The 26,050-nt window shown below is 51.7% G+C and overlaps 1 protein-coding gene across 1 annotated transcript; it reads right to left on the minus strand.

Annotated features, from left to right (window-relative positions):
• Positions 1-9,892: 9,892 nt before the first annotated feature.
• LOC145339084 (gamma-secretase subunit APH-1A-like) lies at positions 9,893-24,178 on the minus strand. Its single transcript, XM_080183515.1, has 7 exons — positions 23,907-24,178; positions 18,809-18,979; positions 14,711-14,784; positions 13,518-13,640; positions 12,325-12,452; positions 10,784-10,907; positions 9,893-10,099 (listed from the first exon to the last, which is right to left on the minus strand). Exons 1-7 carry the CDS (start codon positions 24,017-24,019, stop codon positions 10,035-10,037), a joined length of 798 nt encoding a protein of 265 aa, XP_080039641.1. The 5' UTR covers positions 24,020-24,178; the 3' UTR covers positions 9,893-10,034.
• Positions 24,179-26,050: the final 1,872 nt, after the last annotated feature.

Genomic DNA, 26,050 nt, shown 5'->3' on the forward strand with positions numbered 1-26,050 from the left:
CACACAGACAGTGACCCGAGGCCGGGAATCGAACCCGGGTCCCTGGCGCTGTAAGGCAGCAGTGCTAACCCACTGTGCCACCATGCCATCCTCCGACAGAAGAAATTCCTTCTTATGGGTCCCCATTAGTGGAGGGACAAATGCCCTCAGAACCCACCCTGACAAAGCATGACATCCCCCTCCCCATCCGCAACGCTCCAAATCTGATGTGTTCCATTAAGACTGGAATTCTGTGGCCTGGGCCTGGGCTCCTCCCTCTGGGACTGGATCCTGAACTTCCGAACTCAGAGACCACAATCAGTAAGGATAGGCAACAACACCTCCTCCATCATCCTCAACACCAGTGCCCCACAAGGCTGTGTTCTCAGCCCCCTCACTATACCCCTTGTACACCTCTAACCGTGCGGCCAAATCCCCCTCCAATTCCATTTTCCAGTTTGCTGATGACACCACCGCAGTGGGGTCGGATCTCAAACAATGATGAGACAGAGAATCTGGTGAACTGGTGCGGTGACAATAATCTCTCCCTCAATGTCAACAAAACGAAGGAGATTGTCATCGACTTCAGGAAGTGTAAAGGAGAACATGCCCCTGTCTACATCAACGGGAATGAAGCAGAAAGGGTCGAGAGCTTCAAGCTCTTAGGTGCCCAGATTACCTGTCCTGGTCCCCCTCACACCGACACTATAGTTAAGAAAGCCCCACCAACGCCTCTACTTTCTCAGAAGACTAAGGAAATTTGGCATGTCCGCTACGGACTCTCACCAACTTTTACAGATGCCCCATAGAAAGCATTCTTTCTGGTTGTATCACAGCTCGGTCTGGGATCCTCCTCTGCCCAAGACCGCAAGGAACTACAAAAGGGTGGTGAATGTAGCCCCAATCCCATCACACAAACCAGCCTCCCATCCATTGACTCCGTCTACACTTCCCGCTGCCTCGGGGAAAAGCAGCCGGCATAATCAAGGAACCCCCCCCACCACACACCCTGGACATTCTCTCTTCCACCTTCTTCCGTTGGGAAAAAGATACAAAAGTCTGAGGTCCCGTACCGACCGACTCAAGAACAGCTTCTTCCCTGCTGCTGTCAGACTTTTAAATGGACCTACCTTAGTTTAAGTTGATCTTTCTCTACACCCTCGCTGTGACTGTAACACTACATTCTGCATTCTTTCCATTCCTTCTCTATGAACAGTATGCTTTTTCTGTATAGTGCGCAAGAAACAATACTTTTCACTGTATCCCAATACATGTGACAATAATAAATCAAATCTATGTACTCTATGAACAGTATGCTTTGTCTGTATAGTGCGCAAGAAACAATACTTTTCACTGTATCCCAATACATGTGACAATAATAAATCAAATCTATGTACTCTATGAACAGTATGCTTTGTCTGTATGGTGTGCAAGAAACAATACTTTTCACTGTATCCCAATACATGTGACAATAATAAATCAGATCTAAGATTGGTTCTCAGTCTCCTAAACTCTCAGCAGGTACAGGTACGAGTTTACCCGTGGGAGGCAAACCCCCCCCACCCTCTCCTCCCAGGAATCAAGCCAATTTTTAGTCCCTTGTCCTCATGTCTCCTCCAGTTGTCTGATGACACTTTGATCGGATACCTTGGGATTTTTGTTACGACCTTAGCAGATGCTGCCTAAGTCTCGCCGTTTGTATAGATGGGTACTTGCATTCTCGCTGACCGAGATTGACCTCGCATTGGGGTCGGGGGGGTCCCAGTTGGTCTTATACTAAGATGCACATCCTCCAATCTCGCCACAGCCTGGGCTCCCTAACCAGCCCCAGATATCTCCGAATGACATCCACTTTAAATGACTCGTAAGAGAAGAAATGAGTTGAAGAAAAGACCTGGTTTTGTTAAATGTTTCATATCTTTCATTGTGGGAACCCCTTTGTAATAATTCCAAAGTTCTCGCAGTGCAGGAACTGCACCGTTCTGCCCCACTTGAGTCTCCCGCCTCCTCCACACCCCTCTCCATCTCACCCCCCAACACCACCTGCGCAAGGATATTTTGGCCTTGGAGGGAGTGCAGAGGAGGTTTACTAGGCTGATACCGGAGTTGAGGGGGTTGAGCTATGAGGAGAGGCTGAATAAACTAGGCTTGTACTCGTTAGAGTTTAGAAGAATGAGGGGAGATCTCATTGAGACGTATAAGATGATGAATGGGATGGATAGGATAGAGGTGGAGAGACTCTTCCCGCTCAAAAAAGACAGTAGGACTAGGGGGCACAGCCTCAAGATAAAGGGGAGGCGGTTTAGAACGGAGTTGAGGAGGAACTTCTTCACTCAAAGGGTGGTGAATCTCTGGAATTCTCTGCCCGTTGAAGTGGTGGAGGCTGCCTCGCTAAATATTTTTAAGAAGCGGGTTGATGGGTTTTTGATAAGAGAGGGGATTAAGGGTTATGGGGAGAGGGCGGGAAAGTGGAACTGAGCCACGACAGATCAGCCATGATCTTATTGAATGGCGGGGCAGGCTCGAAGGGCTAGATGGCCTACTCCTGCTCCTATTTCTTATGTTCTTATGATTCCTCTCTCCCTCGTACGTTTACCCATCTCACCTCCCTCCTGCATCTCTGCGATGTCCCCCCGTGGGAGCGAGTCCCACATTCTCCCCCCACTCCCCCCCGCCGTGGGAGCGAGTCCCACATTCTCCCCCCACTCCCCCCTCTGTCCACTTGCAGAACTTTGCAAAGATGTTTTGGAGGTTGTATCTCAGCTGAACCTCTCTCTTTCAGAAGGATTTGGGGGGGGGGAGAAAGTGGGACTCACTGCTGTGGGGGCGGTGGGGGGGAGTTAGCGGGGTGCAATTTGGAAGTGTATCTGTCAAGATCCTTGTGTATCTTCCTTTTTCTCTGCACTTTCTCTGGTGTCTATATCCCCTCTATAATATCTCTGCGTTCTGTATTTTAATGAGAGCGTTGCACTCTGAAAAGAGATTGGGAAAATTTCTCTTTCTTCAAGAACTTGACCCTTTATGTTGACATGACGAAGCCCGTATCTGCCCCCTGCTGACAACAGGAACACAGGTCAAAAACTTACGACGTGGCTTTGCGAGATATCCTGCCTTTTTTGCAGTCTTGGGTCTCCTTATCTGAGGAAGGATGTTCCTGGCTATAGAGGGAGCGCAGCGAATGTTTACCAGGCTGATTCCTGGGATGGCAGGTCTGTCATATGGGGAGAGACTGAGTGGGTTAGGATTATATTCACTGCAGTTTAGAAGACAGGGCATCACATAGAAACTTATAAAATTCTAACAGCATTGCAAGATAATGGTTGGGGGTCTCATCCTGCAATTGTGTCTTGGCCGCTATATGTCGTGTTTGTGAATCTACCTCTCCGCTCACCTGATGAAGGGGCAGCGCTCCGAAAGCTCGTGATTCCAAATAAACCTGTAGGACTTTAACCTGGTGTCAAGAAGGTTCTTACTGTGCCCACCCCAGTTCAACACCGGCATCTGCACCTCATAGCGAACAGGATTAGACTGGGTAGATTCAGAATGAATGTCCGCTACGACTCGCTCCAACTTTTACAGATGCCCCATAGAAAGCATTCTTTCTGGTTGTATCACAGCTTGGTCTGGGCTCCTGCTCTGCCCAAGACCGCAAGGAACTACAAAAGGGTCGTGAATGTAGCCCAGTCCCATCACACAAACCAGCCTCCCATCCATTGACTCCGTCTACACTTCCCGCTGCCTCGGGGAAAAGCAGCCGGCATAATCAAGGATCCCTCCACGCACCCTGGACATTCTCTCTTCCACCTTCTTCCGTCAGGGGAAAAGTTACAGACGTCTGAGGTCACGGAATGTCCTGATGAGTGTGAAAGGAAAAACTTTGACAGAAAGTGTTTTTTTTCACATTGGGAGTTTGAAACTGGGTGGCACCTTGGTACAGCAGGTTAACACCCGCTGCTTCAAAGCTCCAGGGACCCAGGTTTGATTCCCGGCTTGAGTCACTGTCTGTGCGGACTCTGCACATTCTCCCCGTGTCTGCGTGGGTTTCCTCCCACAGTCTGAAAAATGTGCTGGTTAGGTGGACTGGCTGTGCTAAATTCTCCGTCAATGTACCCAAACAGGCGCCAAGTCTGGCGACTGGGGAATTTTCACAGTAACTTCATTGCAGTGTTAAGGTAAGCCGACTTGTGACACTAATAAACAAACTTAAACTTTGAGTTGTTGAAATCTGGCATTTTTTGCATTTGCTCTGATGAGTACGAGAGGAAAAACTTCAACAAAACAACATATTTTTCAGCAGCAGTGTAAATTGTTGCTAGAGATTAAATTGTGGAATTTGGTCTGATGAGTGCAAAATGGAAAAGCTTTGACAAAACACATCCCTTGTGAAGTGTGCAGTGTGAATTGTTGAGAGAGATTGAAATTTGGCATTCTTGCATTTGTCCCGATGAGTGCAAGTAGAAATCTTTGACAAAAGACCAAGTAGATGAGGGCAGTGCAGTTGATGTTGTCTACATGGACTTTAGCAAGGTTTTTGACAAGGTACCGTATAACAAAGGACAAAAACAGCCCGGGAAACAGGCCCTTCGGCCCAACGAGCCCACGCCACCATTTTAACATTATCAGTCCCCCCTCCACCCATGACCCTTATCTATGCTTATGGCATTCCACATTGAGGGAAAACTAATTTAGGGACAATTTATTACCTCCAATCAGCCTAATAGCACATCTTTGGGGTGTGGGAGGAAACCGGAGCACCCGGAGAAAACCCACGCAAGCATGGGGAGAATGCGCAAACTCACACAGACACTGGCCCAAATCCATGTGTCTGCACAGCAAACAGTGATAGTCACTGAGCTGTCGTGTTGCCCAGCATCTGGTCCAGTTTAAGTGTACACTAACGACATGAAGTACTAGGCTATTCTCGAACATCCAAGAGCCGTACACTGTAGGGTAGGCTGTTGCCTGAAGTTTAATCTCATGGGATCCAGGGTGAGGTATCGAAATGGATAAAAGAATTGGCTTCGTCACAGAAGCCAGAGGGCGGCTGTAGAGGGATGTTTTTCAGCCTGTGACCAGCGGTGTGCCTCAGGGATCAGTGCCGGGTCCACTGTTATTTGTCATTTATATTAATGATTTGGATGAGAATATAGGGGACATGGTTTGTAAGTTTGCAGATGACACCAAGATTGGTGGCATAGTGAAGAAAGTTATCTCAGATTGCAACAGGATCTTGATCAGTTGGGCCAGTGGGCTGACGAATGGCAGATGGAGTTTAATTTAGATAAATGCGAGGTGATGCATTTTGGTAGATCGAACCAGGGCAGGAGTTACTCAGTTAACGGTAAGGCATTGGGGAGAGTTACAGAACAAAGAGATCGAGGGGTACAGGTTCATAGCTCCTTGAAAGTGGAGTCCCAGGTGGACAGAGTGGTGAAGAAGGCATTCGGCATGCTTGGTTTCATCGGTCAGAACATTGAATACAGGAGTGGGGACGTCTTGTTAAAATTGTACAAGACATTGGTAAGGCCACACTTGGAATACTGTGTACAGTTCTGGTCACCCTATTATAGAAAGGATATTATTAAACTAGAATGAGTGCAGAAAAGATTTACTAGGATGCTACCGGGACTTGATGGATTGAGTTATAAGGAGAGGCTGGATAGACTGGGACTTTTTTCCTCTGGAGCGTAGGAGGCTGAGGGGTGATCTTATAGATGTCTATAAAATAATGAGGGGCACAGATCAGCGAGATAGTCAATATCTTTTCCCAAAGGTAGGGGAGTCTAAAACTACAGGGCATAGGTTTACGGTGAGAGGGGAGAGATACAAAAGTGCCCAGAGGGGCAATTTTTTCACACAGAGGGTGGTGTCTGGAACGAGCTGCCAGAGGTAGTAGTAGAGGTGGGTACAATTTTGTCTTTTAAAAAGCATTTAGACAGTTACACGGGTAAGATGGGTATAGAGGGGATATGGGCCAAATGCGGGCAACTGCAACTATCTTAGGGGTTTAAAAAAATGGACAGCATGGACAACTTGGGCCGAAGGGCCTGCTTCCATGCTGCAAGCCTCTATGACTCTAAAACATGTCCTATTTTCAGCAGCAGTATAAATTGTTGTGAGGTTAAATTCTGGCATTTGCTCTGATGAGTGCAAGGGAAAAAACTTCCTCAAAAGTATTTTTCTGCAGCAGGGTGAATTATTGTTGGGAGTCTGAAATCTGGCATTCTGGCATTTGCCCTGATGAGTGCAAGAGGAAATCTTCGACAAAGCATATCCTGTTTCCAGCAGTGATATCAATTGCGAGAGACTGAAATCTAGCATTTTTGCATTTGCTCTGATGAGTACAAAAGGAAAAGTTCTACAAAAAAAAGTTTTCTTTCTCAGCAGTGATGTGAATTATTAGGAGTTTAAATTCTGGCATTCGCCCTGCTGAGTGCAAAATAGAAAAGCTTTGGCAAAACCAGCAGTGGTATAAATTGTTTTGAGATTCAAATCTGCCATTCTTGCATTTGTCCTGGTGAGCACATGCGGAAAAACTTCAACAAAAATAAAAATGCATTTTGTTTTCAAGCAGCAGTGTGAAGTGCTGAGAGGGATCAAATTCTGGCATTTGCCCTGATGAGTGCAAAACAGAAAAGTTTTGACAGCATTGACAGAGTTTTTAAAACTGGCGTTTTTGTATTTGCTTCCACAAAACATGTATTTTTTTCCAGCAGCAGTGTGAACCATTGCAAGAGATTAAAATCGGGCATTCATGCTGATGAGTGCGAAACAGAAAAACTTCAACAAAAACATGTCCTGTTTTCAGCACTGGTATAAATCGTTGTTTGAGATCAAAATCTGGCATTCTTGCATCTGCGCTGATGAGTGCAAAAGGAAATCGTTGACAAAACAGGTCCTGAGTAGCAGTATAAATTGTGGTTAGAGTTTAAATTCGAGCACTGGCTTTGATAAGTGCAAAAGGAAAAACTTCAAAACATGTTATGCAGTATAAATTTTTTTAAGCTTGAAATTTGTCATTCTCGCATTTGTCCTGCTGAGTGCATAAGGAAAAGCTTCCACAAAACATGTAGTTTTTTTCCAGCAGCAGTGTGAATCATTGTAAGAAATTAGAATCTGAAATGTGCTGATGAGTGGAAAACAGAAAAACTTTGACAAAAAATGTCCTATGCTCAACACTGGTATAAATTGTTGAAATTTGGCATTCTTGCATTTGCTGATGAGTACATCAGGAAAAACTTCAACAAAACACGAGGCGGCATAATTTTTTTTTGAGATTGAAATCTGCCATTCTTGCGTATGCCCTGATGAGTGCATGAGGAAAAAGTTCGACCAAAAAAATTGTATTTTTTTTTCAAGCGGCGAGGGAGATCAAATTCTGGCATTCACCCCGATGAGTGCAAAACGGAAAAGCTTCGACAACTCAAAGAAAAAGGTGGGTTTCCAGCGGCGGTGCGAATTGTTGTTGGGGAGTTGGAAATCTGGCACTGTCGTCATACACGCTTCCAACGACGCAAGACACCTCCCGCTGCCCCCCACCGAAATTGACGGGGAAAGAAAAACAACAAATGCCACCAAAGATAACTAAAATATTATATTTCAAAATCAAACAGTAATGCTATTTTTTTTTAAAGAATGTGTGCGCATTGTCTTGCACAGAATCGCCTTGTTACAAGAGCCACATCATTCAGGCAAGAATGCAGATGCTTCTGCTATAATTTTTAACCGCGGGTTAAGGCAAGCCATAAGTACAGCCCCCTTTTAGGGTCCGTCTGTAGTGCTTTCAAGTTCATTTCTTTTTTCCCCTTAAATATATAAACAGGCCTCACAAAATTGCTTTGATGCGACTGACTTACACCTGGGCCAGTTTCCTTCTCAAGAAGGTTTGCTTGCTGCCAGTTTTGCAGCATTTCGGGGCGGGGGGGGGGGGGGGGGGGGGGGGGGGTGTTGGGGAGGGGCAGAATTGGAGGTGGAAAGTGGGGGGGGGGGGGTGGGCGGGGAGTGGGCTTACGACAACTACAGTTGACGTCTGTCCCCGAGGGAGGGCGGTGTGTAAAAAAAGAAAAAAGGGACTGTGGGGAGGAATCGGCCACGGTTTGACACATGGACCTTTCAGCGACCCACTCCGATGACGACGGTAGGGAGGTGAGTGGGCCCCCCCCCTCAAATTCCCGTGCACACCCTCGTCAGAGAGGCCAGCCGCCAGGCGCACGGATACCGGCATTCCCCCCCCCAACTCAGAGAGCTCCAGGAGAAACGAGGCGTGCCTAAACTAAGGAATATTTACGAGTGTCACAAATGTAGGCTTACACGTGGGGTTAGCGCTGCTGCCTCACGGCGCCAGGGACCCCGGGTTCGATTCCCAGCCCCGGGTCACCGTCTGCGCTGAATCTGCGCATCCTCCCCGTGTCTGCGTGGGTTTCCTCCGGATGCTCCGGTTTCCTCCCACAGTCCGAAAGACGTGCTGGTTAGGGTGCATTGGGCCGTGCTAAATTCTCCCTCGGTGTACCCGAACAGGCACCAGAGTGTGGCGACTAGGGGATTTTCACAGTAACTTCATTGCAGTGTTAATAAAGTTTACTTATTAGCATCGCAAGTCGGCTTATATTAACACTGCAGTGAAGTTACTGTGAAAATCTTCCAGTTGCCACACTCCTGTTCGGGTTACACCGAGGGAGAATTTAGCCCAATGCATTCGAACCTGCAAATCTTTGGACGCTAAGGGGACAATTTAGCATGGCCAATCCACCCTAACCTGCACATCTTTGGACACTAAGGGACAATTTAGCATGGCCAATCCACCCTAACCTGCACATCTTTGGACACTAAGGGACAATTTAGCATGGCCAATCCACCCTAACCTGCACATCTTTGGACCTTAAGGGACAATTTAGCACGGCCAATCCACCCTAACCTGCACATCTTTGGACACTAAGGGACAATTTAGCACGGCCAATCCACCCTAACCTACACATCTTTGGACACTAAGGGACAATTTAGCACGGCCAATCCACCCTAACCCGCACATCTTTGGACTGTAGAAAGAAACCAGAGCACCCACAGGAAACCCGTGCAGTCACGGGGAGAACATGCAGACTCCACACAGTGATCCCGAGGCCGGGAATCGAACCCGGGTCCCTAGCGCCGCGCGGCAGCAGAGCTAACCCACTGTGCCACCCATACGACGACCTGCACCCTCTTGGGGCCGGCTCCCCGTTTGCTGGATGGGGGTGCGGGTGACAAATGCGCAGGCAGGAGCAGAAGGCGGGCTTTCCGCCGGGCACAAGGGGAGATGAAATGGCAGCTGGGAGGTCCCAAGGCAGCTGAACCGTCCTCCTGTTCGGGATGCCGCGGAGAGAGTGGGGGGGGGGGGGGTACATTTGGAGGACTTGAGCTCCTGGCTCTCCCACCACTGCACCCCCTTTATTTGGAGGGGAAGGGGGGTGGGTAGGAATCCCCCTTCTTTTTGGTCTTTCGCACCCCCCTCGCGCCCCAGGGATAGGTTAACAGAGACCAGACCCCCCCCGCCCCCCACACTCCATCAAGCGAAAGGACGAGAGATGATACAGACAGAGTTCCCTTCAAAATAAATTACTACAAAAGGAAGAAGTGTTGAGGCCAGAAGCGGAGTGTGGGACTGACAGGAAGCAGCCAGGGTCACTCCAGCGTCACAGCCCCACACCCCTCATTGCCCCAGGGGGAAAACATTTAAAACTAAAAAAAAAATCAACGCCGGCCGCGAATCGGAATATTGCACAATGATCGGAATCTGAAATCAGAACGTGCATTCTGTGCTCAGTAGTAGGTATCCCGCTCCCTACCTCACTCCCGAGGTGGGTCGGGGGGCCAGTTTGATCTCTCCTCCTCTCTCTCTAACCTCCCCCCCCCCGACCCCTGGCCGGACCAGCTCGCCGCCACTCGGAGGTAAATCGACCTTCATCCCAAGCCCCCCACCTCGTCGAGACGGGCAGGGAGTAATCGCCCTCTGATGGGTGGGGAGAGGGTGTCCGAGGGAGGGGAGGGGAGGGGAGGGGGACAGGGACGGGGAGAGGTCCTCAATCTTCCACTGGTGGCCGCAGTGCGGAATACACCAGGACGTGTGGGTCCAGCTCCTGTTTACCTGGAACACAAAATGAAAAAGGGGGTTCGCTGAGAGGCAGAGGAGAGGCTGAGAGCCCAGTGCAGGGCGACAAATCACCCCCACCCTCCTATCTCCCCTCGTCTCGACAGAGAGAGACGCACGCACGCACACGTACAGCGCCAGAGAGACACACACACACATCGGCACAGAGAAAGGAGAGAGCGACACAGAGGCACACATACACACAGCGCCACAAAGAGAGAGAGAGAGAGAGAGAGACACACACGCGCACACACACACAGCACCAGACAGAAAGACACACACACACACACAGCGCCACAGAGAAAGAGAGAGAGACACACACGGCACGAGAGAGAGAGACAGAGAGAGAGAGATGTACACACAGTGCCAGAGAGAGAGACACACATGCACACGCACACAGTGCCACAGAGAGACAGAGAGACACACACACACACACACACAGCGCCACAGAGAGAGAGAAAGAGAGAGACGTACACAGTGCCAGAGACAGAGAGAGAGACACACACACACAGCGCCACAGAGAGAGAGAGAGAGACGTACGCAGTGCCACACAGACACACAGACACACACGCAGCCAGAGAGACCCAGAGCAAGAAAGATCGAGAATGGAAATCACTTTAGTAAAAATCCCAGTGACCAAGCCCCAGGGGGGACCTGGGCACGAACGGCGCCGGTACTTACAGGTGACACATCTCCAGATATTCCTCACTGACCCTCCCGCTGTCACAAAGGCCCAGGCTCCCATGGCGAACGTGATGCCATAGATCGGAAGGAGGCTCCCCTCATACCAGGGATTTAAGAAGGTCTGGAGTTGGGGGACGGGGAGGGAAAAAGAGAGCAGAAAGATTAGACGCGGGGCAGCGAGTCACAGGGGGACAGATGATGGAGTGGGTGAAGAGACTGGATACCTTTCTCACCCGGGACAGCCTGTCCACCAGGCCGCAGGCCTTGCCCACCCTCGCATGGGGGAGGGGGGGTTGGGGGTGGAAAGAGGTGCCATCCCTGGCTACGTTCGAGAAGGAGCAGCAGCAGAGAGGGAGACGTGTTCCTACGCAGCCCTCGAAGCCCAGGGATCCCCGCCCGCCTCCCCCCGTCACCAGCAACAGAGAACCACCAAAAGCATCGCCACAGTTTACACACAGCAAGATCCCACAGCCAGCACCAGTGGGGGGGTGAGGGAAGGATTCAGTGATGGTCAATGGTAACCCCCAGGATGTTGATAGTGGGGTGGGGGGATTCAGTGATGGTCAATGGTAACCCCCAGGATGTTGATAGTCGGGGGGATTCAGCGATGGTCAATGGTAACCCCCAGGATGTTGATAGTGGAGGGGGGGGGGGATTCAGCGATGGTCGCTGCCTGACATTTGTGTGGCGTGAACGTTACTTGGTGTGAACCCTTCATGTCGTCTCCAAATAGCGATCGCCAGGGCGCGAGACCAACTCCTAACCGTCCTCCGAATCAGACAAGAGTCACCAAGACAGCGGGGTGGAAACATGTCACTATCGTACGCTAAGAGCTGGAAAAACAGTGGCTGGAATTCTCTGGCAATTCCATTCCCGCTGCCAGTGCACCCCCAGAAGGTGGCGCGAGGGGGAAATTCCCACCTACAGCAGCGGGTCTGGAGAATCCCGCTGTTTGCAAATGACACGCCACCTCCTACTGGCGGGAAACATATGGATGAGAGGCTGGAGAATCTCTCCCCTCAACTCCCCGGCCGACTGGACACTAAGGGGCAATTTAGCGTGGCCAATCCACCCTAACCCACACATCTTTAGACACTAAGGGACAATTTAGCATGGCCAATCCACCCTAACCTACACATCTTTGGACTCTAAGGGGCAATTTAGCATGGCCAATCCACCCTAACCTACACATCTTTGGACACTAAGGGACAATTTAGCATGGCCAATCCACCCTAACCTACACATCTTTGGACACTAAGGGACAATTTAGCATGGCCAATCCACCCCATGCCTAGACAGTCAACCAGCCCCCCCTTCTCCCGCGATTCAACCCACTGGGGTAGTACCATGGTGGCCGGGACGCCAGCCAACACCTCAGCGGAAGAGCACTCGCCATGTCCCAAGTCTGGGCTATTCTACTGCAGAGTGCATCACATTCCGTTCTCAGGATTCCAGCCTGGCTGTTCCACGGAACCCTCACGGGTGGAAGAGGGTAGGGGGTAGCAGTAGGGAGGAGATGGGCAGGGAAGTAGACTCACCAGGCCTGACGTCAGCACGTGACTCAGAACGACGGTGGCCAACGCCAGCCACTTCCGCTTCTCGCAGGCATCGAAGAAGACGACCCCCCAGAACGTGTGCAAGAGAACGAGAGCCATGGTCAGAAAGGCTGCGGAGAGATAGCAAATCGCCCTCAGTTACACTGCGCACAAAAGAGAGGGACAGCATGGTGGCACAGCGGGTTAGCACTGCTGCCTTGCCGCACCAGGGGCACAGGTTCAATTCCCGGCTCGGGTCACTGTCTGTGCAGAGTCTGCATGTTCTCCCCGTGTCTGCGTGGGTTTCCTCCCACTGTCCAAAATATGTGCGGCATGGATTGGCCATGCTAAATTGTCCCTTAGCGTCCAAAAATGTGTAGGTTAGGGTGGATTGGCCATGCTAAACTGTCCCTTAGTGTCCAAAGATGTGTAGGTTAGGGTGGATTGGCCATGCTAAATTGTCCCTTAGTGTCCAAAGATGTGCAGGTTAGGGTGGATTGGCCATACTAAATTGTCCCTTAGTGTCCAAAGATGTGTAGGTTAGGGTGGATTGGCCATGCTAAATTGTCCCTTAGTGTCCAAAGATGTGCAGGTTAGGGTGGATTGGCCATGCTAAATTGTCCCTTAGTGTCCAAAGATGTGTAGGTTAGGGTGGATTGGCCATGCTAAATTGCCCCTTAGTGTCCAAAGGTGTACAGGTTAGTAGGATTGGCCGTGGGAAGTGTGTTGGGTTACGGGGATAGCTGCCGGGTGGGATGCTCTGTCGGAGTGTCGGTGAGGACTTGATGGGCTGAATGGCCTTCTGCACTGCGGGGATTCAACGATTCACTGGAAGAGGGGGGTTGCGTTTACAGTGGCGACAGTCAGGAGGGTGACCGCCTCTCTGAGTGCGGGCTCCGGGTGTTCGTAGCTGTCCAGCGTGAGTCAGTGAGGGGGGGGGGGGGGGGGGGGGGGGGGGGTGGGTGGGGGGGTGGGGGGTTGGGGGGGGGGGGTGGGGGGGGGGGTGGGCCGGCCACCCTGGCCTCAGGGGAGGAAGGCCAGGGCTCCGCAGAGGTGAGCGCGTCGCGTAGGCCGGCAGCACAGCGCCGAGGGAAGGCTGCACTGCCGGAGGGCACAGAGGGGAAACACCAACCACCCCCCCCACCCCCCCCCCCCAACCGTCCCCTCCCCCCTAGCTCCCACCCTGCCATACCCACCTGAGGTAAGGAAGAAATAGGGCGATCCTCCGTGTATCCCCACCACGCCCGGCCCCAGCGAGTCCGACAGGACGTTGATGACGGAGAACGCTCCGCTGATAACTCCGAAGGCCAGCCCGGAAACTGCGGAAGAGGGGAGGGAGGGAGAGAGAGTGGGGGGGGCGGTGAACGTGAGGACTCGACAGGCACTTGGCTCAGAACACCTACCCCCCCTGCCCCTCCCTACCACGCAGGGATCGCGACAGGATTGGCACTGCAGATTCTGGCCATTCACCGGCCCCCCCCCCCCCCCCAACTCTATTCAAGCCCCCTTCCCAATTCCATCCGGAGGGCGTAGGGCAGATGGGAAGGCAACTGCCCCCTCCCCCATTTGTAGGGGGGGGGTCAGTAATGGGGGAGGGAGAGATTCGAGGTTAAACAGCAGGATACTTAGAGGGGATTTGAGAAGAAAATCTTTCACCCAGAGGGTGATAGGGATCTGGGGCCTGTGGGAGCAGATCCCAAATTCTACCCCACTGCCCCCCGCCCCGTGGGAGCGGGTCCCACATTCGCCCCCCAACTCCTCCCTTTGGGAGCGAGTTCCACATTCACCCCCTCCCCACCACCGTAGGAGCGAGTCCCACATTCTCCCCCACTTCCTGGATAAAGATGTTTCTCCTCAATTCTTGGTTGAGTCAGCTCACTATTCCCTCGGTCTTACTGAGAGTGAGAGATGAATCGCTCATAGCTGAATTTACGCCTTAAAAGAAAGTCTCATCTCAATCGCAAAGTCACCAACAGAAAACAATGAAGATAGCAAAACAAGACAGAGATTCAAAGAAGGCAGAAGACTCTGAAAGCCACAAAAACCCAGTTATATGTTTTTTGATAGTGAAGAAATTCTACTTTTTATAGCTAATGAATGAGTATTGTATTCATGTAAACAGCATTCCATTAGAATAGCGTTTTATATTGATAAATATCCCTCAATATCCTCATTTCTCAGAAATGGGATGGGCACGAAGGAGGGGCTTGGAAATCAAGGATGAGATTTTTTGATCGGAACCATTGCAAGACAGGAAGCCTACACGGAGATAACGAGCGCCACGACAATTTAATTCACAACAAAACAGAGCACTGGAATTTGACACAACGATTCGCTTCCTCGCCGTAGTTTCTACGCAATGGGTCGCAGAGGATTCTTTTTTCTTTACCGTATGCCATCTGTCCGATCGATATGGGCGATTTCCCATCTTCACTTATGGCTGCAAGGCCCTGGTCAGCTTTCCTACACACACAAAAGATAGAACATTACAGAGTGCTTGTCCTGCTAGACGTGGGAACTGAAACATGACCAACACTGCTAAATTCTATCTCACACGGGGAGCGTAGTACAGCAGATCCTTTTGGTTTTCTGCTGGGTGGCACTGCCGAGAGGGAAGGGCTTTGCGGGGAGGCGGGGGTGGAGAGAAGAATCCCCCCACCCCCTATCTCAAAGAATTCTGGGGCAGTGGGTACACCCCAGAGAGCCGGGCCGATGTGTAACCCTCGCTCAAGCCAAACTGGGGCAGCTGTTTCAGCAGGGCAGGGATGTGAAGGATGGGCCGTACAGCCTCACCCAAAACACACACACACACACACACACACACACACACCAAAAAAAGAGTCATCTTGGGGGCTGCTGCTAGACGGTTTGTGGGAGCTTTTTTTATGCGCAGATCGATTCCCTTCCCTCCCTCCAACCCCTCCCCTCCACCTTCCCAGATCCCCCTCCTTCCAACCCCTCCCCTAGCTCTAGACACAAGAGGGAGGGGTGTACGGAAACATTGGACCCAGCTGGAACTACACAAATGAATGAACGAACGACTGAGTTAACCGGACTGCTTTCCTCAACACCAGGCAAAGACCTGCAAAGCAAGAGTAACTGGTGCGTTCCGGTTAATAGTATAACTTTGGGAGATTATTATAGTATCAGGATTGATACTTGACCGTTGCGAATATGAACGTAATCGCTCGTGTAACTTTTGCGTGGTCGTGACTGTAAATTTGACTGGATTGGAGGATAATCTATTTTGCAAAGCTCATATAGCCACCCCTGGGTGGACCCCTCACGACTGATGTTCAGTAGATACATCAGATGCACCCTGTAAGGGGCAAATATAAAAGGGGTATACAGGGGAGATGTGTGGGACTTGTAAACCCCACAGATCCTGTGTACAGGGTTGGGGGTGGGGGTGGGTGGTGTTCACAACACCAGGTTAAAGTCCAACAGGTTTATTTGGTAAGAAAAGCCACGAGCTTTCGGGCTCTCTGACCCTTCATCAGGTGAGTAGAGACTTTAGCCTGGTGTTGTGAGACTTCCTACTGTGTTACCCCAGTCCAATGCTGGCGTCTCCTTAGCAGGGGGTTCCAAAAGGTGGGAGGAAAAGCTTGTTCGGATACCGCGAGCTATCCGCTTTGTTTTACAGGGCAGGGATGGGTATGTAAGAACATAAGAAATAGGAGCAGGAGTCGGCCATCTAGCCCTTCGAGCCTGCCCCGCCATTCAATAAGATCATGGCTAATCTGAAGTGGATCAGTTCCACTTTCCCGCTTTCTCCCCTTAATTCCCCGGTCTATCAGAAACCTATCTACCCGTGACTTAAATATATTTAGCGGGGTAGCCTCCACCACTTCAACGGGCAGAGAATTCCAGAGATTCACCACCCTTTGAGTGAAGAAGTTCCTCCTCAACTCCGTTCTAAACTGCCCCCTTATCTTGAGGCTGTGCCCTCTAGTCCTACTGTCCTTTCTGAGCAGGAAGAATCTCTCTACCCCTACCCTATCCATCCCCTTCATTATCTTATATGTCTCTAGAAGGCTGAGGGGGGATCTTCTAAACTCCAACGAGTACAGGTCCAGTCTATTCAATCTCTCCTCGTAGGCTAACCCCCTCATCTCCGGTATCAGCCTGGTGAACCTCCTCATACTGGAGATGAGGGGGGTTAGCCTACGAAGAGATGCGCTTATGCCTTGGTCCCCAAGAATGATTCCTGTGTGCAGACGCAGTGTGTCGGTCAACACTTTCGGGTTAATAAGGGACAGTTTACTCGCACTTCTGTGAAAACAGAAACGTCTAAGTGTAACCGCGGGACGGTGGACAGTGCAATGGGACTCACGCAAGCTCAGCCCCAAATGGACATACCCCTTTGATACCTACCAGGTGTTGGGATCAAACGGGGATCAAGTGAACCGAGCGATCGGCAACAAACTCATAAATCGAGAGACTAAGAAGGGAAAGGTGTTCCTCGTCAATGGTACTTACACACAACAGGAACACCAAACCGTTTTGCAGTAGGAACAAGAGGACCACTGGCTGTTCCTCAGAAGGGGGCACACACGGAGCAGAACAGTAACCCGGGCTGTTAGCAAACAATTCCGTGCTGACTGGGAAACCCCGGATGGGGTCCTCACTGGGATACGGGTCCCTTGGAGGGGAGAGGGGCAGGAAGGAGCGGTTAGTGCAAGGAATAGGAATCACACTGCCTGTGGACCGACAGTCCTGGGGACCGGCATTTCAAAAGCACTGGAGGCTGTTGACCGGGCAGCAGCTGAACTGAGATCACGGGCGCAGCAGACACCATACGCAGTGGGCTACCGCTTAGCACAACAAGGGGTGGGGGGGGGGGGGGGGGGGGGGGGCCCCCACCATCAGGAACATCCTTCCCTGCATCTCCCCTGTCTAGTCCTGTTAGAATTTTATAAATCTCTATGAGATCCCAGCCCCCACCACCTCCGAGCTCCAGCGAAAATAATCCTAACCTCGTCAATCTCTCCTCGTACATCAGCCCCCGCCATCCCCGGGATCAGCCTTCGCTGCGCTCCCTCGAGGGTAAGAACTCCCCGGACATTCTCTCTTCCACCTTCTGCCGTCGGGGAAAAAGTCTGAGGTCCCGTACCGACCGACTCAAGAACAGCTTCTTCCCTGCTGCCGTCAGACTTTTGAATGGACCTACCTCGCATTAAGCTGATCTTTCTCTACACCCCTCGCTGTGACTGTAACACTACATTCTGCACCCCCTCCTTTCCTTCTCTATGAACGGTATGCTTTGTCTGTATAACGCGCAAGAAACAATACTTTTCACTGTGTCCCAATACGTGTGACAATAATAAATCAAATCTATGTACTCTATGAACAGTATGCTTTGTCTGTATAGCGCGCAAGAAACAATACTTTTCACTGTGTCCCAATACGTGTGACAATAATAAATCAAATCTATGTACTCTATGAACAGTATGCTTTGTCTGTATAACATAGAACATAGAACATAGAACATTCAGTTAAAAAACAATGACCCACTAACCTAAACCAAACCCTTACCATCCATAAACCTATCCACGGATCTCTTAAACGCCCCCAAACTAGGCACATTTACAACCGCAGCAGACAGGGCATTCTAATCCCTCACCACCCTCTGGGTAAAGAACCTACCCCTGACATCCGTCCCATAACTACCACCCCTTAATTTAAAGCTATGTCCCCTCGTGCTAGCTTTCTCTATCCGAGGAAAAAGGCTATCACTGTCCACCCTATCTAAACCTCTAATCATCTTATATGTTTCAATAAGGTCCCCTCGTAGCCGCCTTCTTTCTGACGAAAACAACCTCAAATCCCTCAGTCTCTCCTCATAGGACCTCCCCTCCATACCAGGCAACATCCTGGTAAACCTCCTCTGCACCCTCTCCAAAGCCTCCACATCCTTCCTATAATGTGGGGACCAGAACTGCACACAATACTCCAAGTGCGGCCGCACCAGAGTTGTGTACGCGCAAGAAACAATACTTTTCACTGTGTCCCAATACGTGTGACAATAATAAATCAAATCTATGTACTCTATGAACAGTATGCTTTGTCTGTATAGCGCGCAAGGAACAATACTTTTCACTGTATCCCATCACACGTGACAATAATAAGTGAAATTAAAAGGCAGGAGAGATTGGGGATGAGAAAGATATCAGCCATGACCAAATGGCGGAGCAGATTTGATGGGCTGAGTGGCCTAATTCTGCTCCTATGTTTTATGGTCTTACGACACAAGATAAAGGGGATTGACCTCAGTGTTGTAACAGGAGTGGGCGCGATCGAGGCTCCGAGCAGCTGGTGACGGGTGAAGTGGGATTTGCGATTGTCTTTCTCCTTCTCTGCCCCTCCCTCCCCCACCGCTGACCCCCCCCCCCCCCCCCCCACCACCGCGGCTCCCCACCCCCCACCCACCCACCCACCACCGCCGTCCCCCTCCTCGGTCAGCCCCAGCGCCGAGACGCCAGCCTACTTGAGCAGCTTGTAGTAGGCGAAGCGGAAGACCTCCTGCAGCAGGACGGAGACCCCGGCCCCCGTCATCAGCAGCCCTTGCTGTACCCTGGAGTCCTCCTTGTCGCTGAGCTGGGTCGCCACAAACCAGAGGAGCGAGGAGAGGAGGAGAGACACCAGCCAGAAGAAGGAGCTGCGGGGAGAGAGAGAGAGAAAGGTAAGGATCGCAGAGTCCCTGCAGGGCAGGAGGAGGCCTCTCAGGTCTGCACGGACCACAATCCAACCCAGGCCCTATCCCCATAACCCCACACATGTACACTAGCTAGTCCCCCTGACACTAAGGGGCAATTTAGCACGGCCAATCCACCCTAACCTACACATCTTTGGACACTAAGGGGCAATTTAGCATGGCCAATCCCCCTAACCTACACATCTTTGGACACTAAGGGACAATTTAGCATGGCCAATCCCCCTAACCTACACATCTTTGGACACTAAGGGGCAATTTAGCACGGCCAATCCACCCTAACCTACACATCTTTGGACACTAAGGGGCAATTTAGCATGGCTAATCCATCTAATCTATACATTGTTGGACTGGGGGAGGAAACTGGAGCACCCGGAGGAAACCCACACAGACACGGGGAGAACATGCAGACTCCACACAAACAGTTAACCAAGCCGGGAATCGAATTCAGATCCATGGCGCTGTGAGGCAGCAGTGCTAACTCACTGCGCCATTCCAAAGGGGCAATTTAGCACGGCCAATCCACCCAACCCGCACATCTTTGGACAGTAACAGGCAATTTAGCACGGCCAATGCACCCTAACCAGCACGTCTTTTAGACAGTGGGAAGAAACCAGAGCACCCAGAGGAAACCCACGCAGGCACGGGGAGAACGTGCAGACTCCTCACAGACACCGACCCAAGCCAGGAATCGAACCCGGTTCACTGGTGCTGTGAGGCAGCAGGGCTAAGCACTGTGCCATCCTGAGGGGCAATTTAGCATGGCCAATCCACCCTAACCTACACATCTTTTGGACTGTGGGAGGAAACAAAACCCCTGCAGACACGGTGAGAACGTGCAGTCTCTGCACAGCGACCCGAGCCAGGAATCGAACCCAGGTCCCTGGCGCTGTGAGGCAGCAGTGCTAACCCCACTGTGCCACCCATGGTGCGGGGTAACCATTTTCCAGAGAAGCCACAGTGAGTGGCAGAGGGATGGTGATTGGAAAATGATGGCCCCTGCAGTTGAATAGCATGTCCTTATTTCTCTAAGAATTGTCAGCCACACTTGCATTTCCATAGCGCCTTTCACATTCTCCCCCTTCCCCCCCCTCCCCCACCCTCACAGCGAATCTTTACCAGTACGAAAATGCTTCCCCCCCCCACCTCCTTTTTAATTGTGGTCACGGTTGCGTGACGTGGGACATATGGTGGCCATTTTGCACAAAGCAAGATCCCAATAACGGTGACATCCATTCCAGGCCATCTGCTTTCTTTTAAAACAATAAACAAAAGCGTCAACAATCGTGGGATAAATATCAGCCCCAGACTGGAGGTTACAGAGATAGGGAGGGGGTGTAGGGGGCTGGAGGAGGTTACAGAGATAGGGAGCGGGGTGTAGGGGACTGGAGGAGGTTACAGAGATAGGGAGGGGGTGTAGGGGGCTGGAGGAGGTTACAGAGATAGGGAGGGGGTGTAGGGGGCTGGAGGAGGTTACAGAGATAGGGAGGGAGTGTAGGGGGCTGGAAGAGGTTACAGAGATAGGGAGGGGGGTGTAGGGGGCTGGAAGAGGTTACAGAGATAGGGAGGGGGGTGTAGGGGGCTGGAGGAGGTTACAGAGATAGGGAGGGGGTTGTAGGGGGCTGGAAGAGGTTACAGAGATAGGGAGGGGGTTGTAGGGGGCTGGAGGAGGTTACAGAGATAGGGAGGGGGGTGTAGGGGGCTGAAGGAGGTTACAGAGATAGGGAGGGGGGTGTAGGGGGCTGGAGGGGGTTACAGAGATAGGGAGGGGGGTGTAGGGGGCTGGAGGAGGTTACAGAGATAGGGAGGGGGTATAGGGGGCTGGAGGAGGTTACAGAGATAGGGAAGGGGGTGTAGGAGGTTACAGAGATAGGGAGGGGGGTGTAGGGGGCTGGAAGAGGTTACAGAGATAGGGAGGGGGCGTAGGGGGCTGGAGGAGGTTACAGAGATAGGGAGGGGGTGTAGGGGGCTGGAGGAGGTTACAGAGATAGGGAGGGGGGTATAGGGGGCTGGAGGAGGTTACAGAGATAGGGAGGGGGGTATAGGGGGCTGGAGGAGGTTACAGAGATAGGGAGGGGGGTGTAGGGGGCTGGAGGAGGTTACAGAGATAGGGAGGGGGGTGTGGGGGCTGGAGGAGGTTACAGAGATAGGGAGTGCAGGGGGCTGGAGGAGGTTACAGAGATAGGGAGGGGGGTGTAGGGGGCTGGAGGGGGTTACAGAGATAGGGAGGGGGGGTGTAGGGGGCTGGAGGAGGTTACAGAGATAGGGAGGGGGGTGTAGGGGGCTGGAGGAGGTTACAGAGATAGGGAGGGGGGTGTAGGGGGCTGGAAGAGGTTACAGAGATAGGGAGGTGGGTGTAGGGGGTTACAGAGAGAGGGAGGGGGTGTAGGGGGCTGGAGGTGGTTGCAGAGATAGGGAGGGGGTGTAGGGAGTAATAGATAAAGAGATAGATAGGTTCTTGATTAATAAGGGGATCAGGGGTTATGGGGAAAAGGCAGGAGAATGGGGGATGAGAAAAATATCAGCCATGATTGAATGGTGGAGCAGACTCGATGGGCCGAGTGGCCTAATTCTGCTCCTATGTCTTATGTAGTGGCATTGGAGACAGTTCAGAGGAGGTTCACCAGATTGATTCCAGAGATGAGGGGACTGTCGGATGAAGAGAGATTGAACAGTTTAGGCCGACACTCTCTGGGATTTAGAAGAACGAGGGGAGATCGAATTGAGGTTTACAAGATGATGAAAGGTCTGGGATAAAGTGGACGGGGAGCGGATGCTTCCTCCTGGGGGACATTCCGGGGGCGAGAGGTCTCAGGACAAGGGGCAGCAAATTTAAAACAGAGTTGGAAGGGAAAACTCCTTCTCCCAAAGGGTTGTGAATCTGTGAAATTCGCTGCCCCAAAGTGCAGTGGATGCCGGGACACTGAGTACACGTAAGGAGGGAGTTAGACAGATTTTTAATTGGGAATGGGGTGAAGGGGAGAAGGCAGGAAAATGGGGAAGGGGGAACATAGCGGCTACGATCGAATCTTATGAACATAACATCACCTCTTTGTGTGTGGTGAGAGAGAGTGAGAGAGAGTGAGAGAGTGTGAGAGAGTGTGAGAGAGTGTGAGAGAGTGTGAGAGAGTGTGAGAGAGTGTGAGAGAGTGTGAGAGAGACAGGCTCATGTGATTGAGATTTTAAAACCCACTTTCTGAGGGGAAAAAAAAGTAAAGAACGGGACACTATTTCTCCAGCCAACACAACGGAGATCAAAGGGAGAGTGGAATCCGGAACATAACCACAGCTTCAGCCCACAGTGACTGATGGAGCCACATAATTGCTTCCACATTCGGATCAAAGGGACAGAACCCCCAATTCGCTCAGCACTGCTACCTCAAAGCAAACCAGCCTCCCATCCATTGACTCCGTCTACACTTCCCGCTGCCTCGGGGAAAAGCAGCCGGCATAATCAAGGACCCCCCCCCCCACGCACCCCAGACATTCTCTCTTCCACCTTCTCCCGTCGGGAAAAAGACACAAAAGTCTGAGGTCCCGTACCGACCGACTCAAGAACAGCTTCTTCCCTGCTGCTGTCAGACTTTTGAATGGACCTACCTCGCATTAAGTTGATCTTTCTCTACACCCTCGCTGTGACTGTAACACTACATTCTGCACTTTCTCCTTCTCTATGAACGGTGTGCTTTGTCTGTAGAGCACAGAAGAAACAATACTTATCCCAATACATGTGACAATAATAAATCAAATCTATGTACTCTATGATTGGTATGCTTTGTCTGTATAGCACACAAAAAACCAAGTTTCTCCAACCTCTCCTCATAGCTAATGCCCTCCACACCAGGGGCAACATCCTGGTAAATCTTTTCTGTAACCCTCTCCAAAGCCTCCACATCCTTCTGGTAGTGTGGCGACCAGAATTGAACACTATATTCCAAGTGCGGCCTCACTAAGGTTCTATAAAGCTGAAACATGTCTTGCCAATTTTTAAACTCAGTGCCCTGGCCGATGAAGGCAAGCATGCCATGTGCCTTCTTGACTATCTTCTCCACCTGGCACTTTCAGTGTACCTGCACACCCAGATCCCTCTGCCTATCAATACTCTTCGGTTGCTCTGTGCCCGAACAGGTGCCAGAGTGTGGCAATTTTCACAGTAACTTCATTGCGGTGTTAATGTAAGCCAACTGATGACACTAATAAACAAACTTAAACCTCAAAAGGGAGGGGGGCTGAGGCGGAGCCGGGAAGAGAACGGACAGCAGGGCCTCTGAACAAGGATCGGCAGGGGGAGAAACCATCGAACCACAGGATCCCTACAGTGCAGAAGGTGGCCATTCGGCCCATCTAGTCTACAACCACAACTGACCCCGTCTTTCTCCCCACACCCCCCAGACCACAAGCTAAGATGGGGGTGGGGGATGGTAACACAAACCACAAAGCGGTTCGAGCCACAATGATACGATTTGGCAAAGCCTGGGTGATGCCCCACCCAGTCGAATTGCCCACTGATGAGGGTATGGGGAGGAGGGATTGGATGGGGTGGGTGGCTGGAACCCCTTTTCCTTTGCTACTCCACCACCCTCCCCCGCTCCATGGGAGGTGCGTGTTGCTTGAAGAATGGTTGAGAGGGGAGGAAATATTTTTTATTTTCCGTCGGCCAAATTAGTGGTGCCCTTGCCTTTAAATCCCGCCGCGGAGGAATGGGTGACTTTAATGATTGACAGCAGCCCTTCTGAGCAGTGGACGATGGGAAGGTCCACCGCCATTTTGAGAAGGGATTAGGCAGCGAACAGATGGACAAGGGAGGCGAAAGCTCGCCATCTTGGGAAGGGAAAAGAGGGGCGAGGCAAACCAAACGAGAGGAAGGACTCACCCGGCGACCAGGATGATCACCCGCATCGGGTCGGCGGCCACGGTCAGCAGCAGCAGCGCCAGCGCCGGCCCGAAGGCGATGAAGGTACAGCCGAAGAAAACCGCCGCGCTCATCCTCCCTTTGCCGCCTCCTCCTCCTCACTCGACGCCGCTCTGATTTGAAAGTCCCTCCGCCATCTTTCCCCTCCTCCCTTTCACCGCCCCCTTAGAGGAGTCGGAAAGAAGGCCGGGGAGGGGGGCTGTGATTGACAGGCCAACCGCCAATGGGGCTGTGACCTCGCCAAAGACGTGACCAATTGCAGAGGGCAGGGTGGGCTCTAGCAGTGATCGACGGGTGGCTCGGCCAATGGGATGGACGCCTTCTCAAGCCGGCTCGCCAATCGTCGTTCAGTGCGAGGGGGCGGAGGCGGTTTCGTAGATGATTGACGGCCTCGACCGCCAATAGCGGCACGGTACTCGCAAGCCAATGGCCGTTTGGAGACCGGGGGCGGCTTATAGATGTGATCGACAGTCTCCTGAGCCAATAGTCGACAGCTGCCGTTAAGCAAGTGACCAATTGTAGACTGGGGACCGTTTCGCGTATGCTCGACAGGCTCCTCAGCCAATAGTTGATGGTCGTCGCTAAGCCAGTGACCAATTGGAGAACGGGGGGGGGGTTCTAGATATGATGGACAGCCTTCTCAGCCAACGTATTGCCGGCTCGATTGAGGCTGTGACCAATCGGGAGCTAGTGGGTGGGTTCTAGGTGTGATTGACAGGTTTGTCCAGGGTTGATCGTCGTCTCATGCCGCTGACCAATCTAGGGGTAGGGGGTGGGGTGTAGTTGGAATCAACAGGTTTGACAGCCAATGGCCTGGCGATGGGGGCGGGTCCTGTGAAGCGTCCTCCGCCAATGGGCCCTGATTGACAGCGTCCTCCACCAATGGGTTAGGGCCTTCTCCAGGCTGTGACCAATCGGTGTGTGGGGCGGGCTCTAGCTGGCGTTTATCTCGTGTTCCTGGCTAATCAGCGTGAAGGGGCGGGCCCTGGATGTGATTGACAGATGCACTGACCAATGGGCTAGCAGTAGCCGATGGCTGTCCATTGAAGGGTCAGGGATAGACACGGTGGGCCGAATGGCCGCCAATCAGGTTTTTAGGTGTCCAGATCACCAACAACCTGTCCTGGTTCCCCCCCCACGCTGCCACTATAGTTAAGAAGGCCCCACCAACGCCTCTACTTTCTCAGAAGAATAAGGAAATTTAGCATGTCCGCTACGACTCTCACCAACTTTTACAGATGCCCCATAGAAAGCATCCTTTCTGGTTGTACCACAGCTTGGTCTGGGCTCCTGCTCTGCCCAAGACCACAAGGAACTACAAAAGGGTGGTGAATGTAGCCCAATCCATCACGCAAACCAGCCTCCCATCCATTGACTCCGTCTACACTTCCCGCTGCCTCGGGGAAAAGCAGCCGGCATAATCAAGGACCCCCCCCCACACCCCGGACATTCTCTCTTCCACCTTCTTCCATCAGCAAAACGAAACGGAAGTCTGAGGTCACATACCGACCCACTCAAGAACAGCTTCTTCCCTGCTGCTGTCAAGACTTTTGAATGGACCTACCTCACATTAAGTTGATCTTTCTCTACACCCTCGCTGTGACTGTAACACTACATTCTGCACCCTCTCCTTTCCTTCTCTATGAGCGGTATGCTTTGCCTGTATAGCACGCAAGAAACAATACTTTTCACTGTATCCCAATACATCTGACAATAATAAAACAAGTCTCCTCTCATGATATGGGCAAAATTTTCCAGTCCCTCCTGGCACAGGAATCATGGCGGAGTTTGGGGGTGTGCGGTTAGCGAACCAGGCAAAGGTCTGGTGAGCTTACATGGGATTATCCGATCCTGGGGTGAGCTTTTGTTCTGGACTATCCCAATGAAAGAAATCTGCATGCCCTTACCCCGGTCTGTCCTACTTGTGTCTCCAGACACCAGCCCCCCCACCCCCTAACTCACAGCAATGTGGTTGACTCTTAACTGCAGCACACCCCCCCCACCCGAGTGACACACTCAGTTCAAGGGGCAGCTAGGGATGGGTAACAAATGCTGATCCCCACATCCCATGAAACCTAGAAGATAGCAGCAGCAGGAGGCCATTC

Source organism: Carcharhinus amblyrhynchos, unplaced genomic scaffold (assembly GCF_965287045.1).
Source record: "Carcharhinus amblyrhynchos unplaced genomic scaffold, sCarAmb.v2.hapA chromosome_319, whole genome shotgun sequence".
NCBI lineage: Eukaryota > Metazoa > Chordata > Chondrichthyes > Carcharhiniformes > Carcharhinidae > Carcharhinus > Carcharhinus amblyrhynchos.